Source organism: Mesitornis unicolor, unplaced genomic scaffold, assembly GCF_000695765.1.
Source record: "Mesitornis unicolor isolate BGI_N332 unplaced genomic scaffold, ASM69576v1 scaffold44970, whole genome shotgun sequence".
Lineage (NCBI taxonomy): Eukaryota > Metazoa > Chordata > Aves > Mesitornithiformes > Mesitornithidae > Mesitornis > Mesitornis unicolor.
The window spans coordinates 547-3321 of record NW_010159722.1 but is presented as its reverse complement, the minus strand read 5'-3'; the positions used below and the strand labels follow the sequence as shown (position 1 = coordinate 3321).

The following is a 2775-nucleotide window of genomic DNA, read 5'->3' as shown; positions in this document are numbered from 1 at the left end:
TGCATGGGGTTATTGCGACCAAAGTGCAGAAGGCAGAGCCAAAGAACCAGCGGCAATGGGGCTGCTCCAGGTCTCGGGTGAAATGGACCTCGCTCGCTCTGGCCACAGGGACCATCGCAGTCCTGGGGCATCCAATGCAGTGAGAACAACACTCACCTGGGCTGGGGTCAGTGCATGGATAAAGGGAGAGGTGTCCCTGCACAACGGTGTCAGGAATGGAGACCGTCCGCCTACCCCCACCAGGGTCTGACCTTACCTTCCTGGTCTCCACATCAAAGGGCTCTGGCGTGGGAGTCTTGGCTTTCTGAGGGTCCTCCTGGGGCTGGGAGAGGGCTCGTGGGAGGGCGTGGGGTCTGGAAACAGCGAAGTTCATCAGGGGGTAAATCCCATTCCTGGTGCAGACACAGAGGGAAGACAAACGGCTCCTGTCACTGCCGCCCAGGTCTGCTCACCCCGGGGGATCACACACGACCGAATGCTACTGGGACGCTGTGTGTGTGCTGCAGCACCGTCCCTGACCCCGGCTCCACGCTGCCCAGGGAGCTCTGGGCACAGGGACGCTAAGGACCAGAGCTGGGTGGACACGTTGGGGGTCACCAGCACCACCTCCACGTGTGCTGTCGGGGCTGTTTCTGTACCCGGAGCTGAAGGAGGGTGCTCACTCAACTGTCTGTGGTTTGAAGGGTTACTGTGCTTCTCGGCATGGCCCAGAATGGCTGCACCCTCCCAGACAACACCCAGAGGGGCAAGGAATTCAGACGGAGGTGGCTGTTGTGGAGAGGAGAACTCAGCACAGGGCCATGAATGGGGTGAGTGAAGGGGATGTGCCCACAACCCACCTGACGTCTTCCAGGAATTTGTCGAGCTCAAGGAAGGAGACCTCAGAGTACCTGGGAGAGAAGCAGTGCAGGAAGGTGACGGAGCGGCAGGAGAGAAGAGCGTGCAAAGGGCTGCGGTGCCACCGCGCCAGGGTCACCAGGCGGGATGCAAGCCCTGGGCTCTTTGGCTACGGCTGCTCTGCCCATCCTCACCTCCACTGCGCTCCTGGCCGACCCTCTCTCCGGATCTCTGCCATCACCATGTTGAGGTCCAGTTCCTTTATCTTCTCCTCCACCACATTCTCTGGCATCAGATCTAGGGAAAGGCAGAAAGGGAGCTGAGAAAGTCAGCTGGGAGACCCTGCAACATGGACCCTGCAACACAGACCCCAGGGAATCACGGAGCCACAGGCGGGTTTGGGTTGAAGGGTCCTCAAACCCCACAGTCCAACCCCCATGGGCTGGGACCCCCAAAAACAGCCCAGGCTGCTCCAAGACCCATCCAACCTGGCCTTGGGAACTGCCAGGGAGGGGGCACCCACAGCTTCTCTGGGCAACCTGGGACAGGGCCTCACCACCTCACAGCCAGGAATTTCTCCCTAATATCTCATTTAAATCTCCCAAATTCCAGTCTAAAGCCATCTCCCCTGGTCCCATCACTCCATCCCTTGTCAAAAGTCCCTCCCCAGCTTTCCTGTCCCCTTCAGGTCCTGGAAGGTGCTCTAAGGTCTCCCCACAGCCTTCTCCAGGCTGAACAACCCCAACTCTCTCAGCCGTCCCCATAGCAGAGCTGCTCCAGCCCCTCAGCATCTCCATGGCCTCCTCTGGACCTGCCCCAAGGTCACAGCCTTTCTCCCCAGGCTCTCCCGCACCCCCGGCTCTGCTGGAGCAGCCACACAAGCCCAAACGTGGCAGCGTGGCGTCACGGTCACTCACACTGGTTGTTGATGAAGCAGTGCGCTGCCAGCAGCTTGAGGGAATGGACCTCAAAGAGCACGCGGTGGAAGAGGAGGTTGTTGGCTGTCGGTCGCTTGTCTGGGTTGAGGGTCAGGCACGACAGAATGAACTCCTGAGGGTGAAAGGAAAAGCATAAACCAAGGCAAAGCAGGGCACTCCTTGGCTCATCCCCACCGCTGTTTCTGTACAGGTTTCTGTCTGGCTGGGGCTGCTCAGAACAGACCAAGAAATCATCAGAATGGAGGTGACAGGGTGGGCACCCCCACAACATAACCCCTCCGAAGACCACCAGAGGTGAACAGCAACGTCTGCTTTGCCCTGGTGCTAAAGGCTCCACAGAAGAAACTCTCACAAGGGGACACGATGGCATCAGAGGGTGGGATTTACTGTGGGATGCCTGGGGGAATCATGAGAACAAACAAGGGAATGTGAGGAGTGTACAAAGTTATCGTGGGATGGTTTTGGAGACTGGCGAAAGGAACAGAAGGGAGGGGTTGAGGTGGGTCAGGGAGGAAGATCATCAAATCACAGCATCGTTTGGGTGGAAAAGCCCTTTGAGATCATCGAGTCCAACCATGCCCTGGCCACCACCAAACCATGGCCCCAAGTGCCACATCCACGAGGGAATGTGAGGAGTGTACAAAGTTATCGTGGGATGGTTTTGGAGACTGGCGAAAGGAACAGAAGGGAGGGGTTGAGGTGGGTCAGGGAGGAAGATCATCAAATCACAGCATCGTTTGGGTGGAAAAGCCCTTTGAGATCATCGAGTCCAACCATGCCCTGGCCACCACCAAACCATGGCCCCAAGTGCCACATCCACGTGGTTTGTGAACCCCTGCAGGGATGGGGACTCCCCCACTGCCCTGGGCAGCCCCTGCCAGGCCCTGAGAACCCAAATTAACCTCAATTCACTCAACTGGCCTGAATTAATTCACCTCAATTAGCCCAATTAACCCCACAATCGCTCGCTTGGGCCCAGCCATAACCAGATCTGGCACTG

At 57.9% G+C, this 2775-nt stretch overlaps 1 protein-coding gene across 1 annotated transcript in view; it reads right to left on the bottom strand.

The window, feature by feature from the left end:
- Nucleotides 1–256: 256 nt before the first annotated feature.
- LOC104543057 (nuclear receptor-binding protein 2-like) overlaps nt 257–2775 on the bottom strand; it is a gene marked incomplete at its 3' end in the record, with an annotated part of 3035 nt that continues 516 nt past the window's right edge. Inside the window, exons 2-5 of the mRNA XM_010187560.1 lie at nt 1755–1887; nt 1032–1134; nt 840–890; nt 257–392 (exon numbers count right to left, since the gene is read on the bottom strand). Of these exons, the coding sequence (XP_010185862.1) occupies nt 257–392; nt 840–890; nt 1032–1134; nt 1755–1887 (423 nt within the window). The remainder of the gene's footprint in view (nt 393–839; nt 891–1031; nt 1135–1754; nt 1888–2775) is intronic.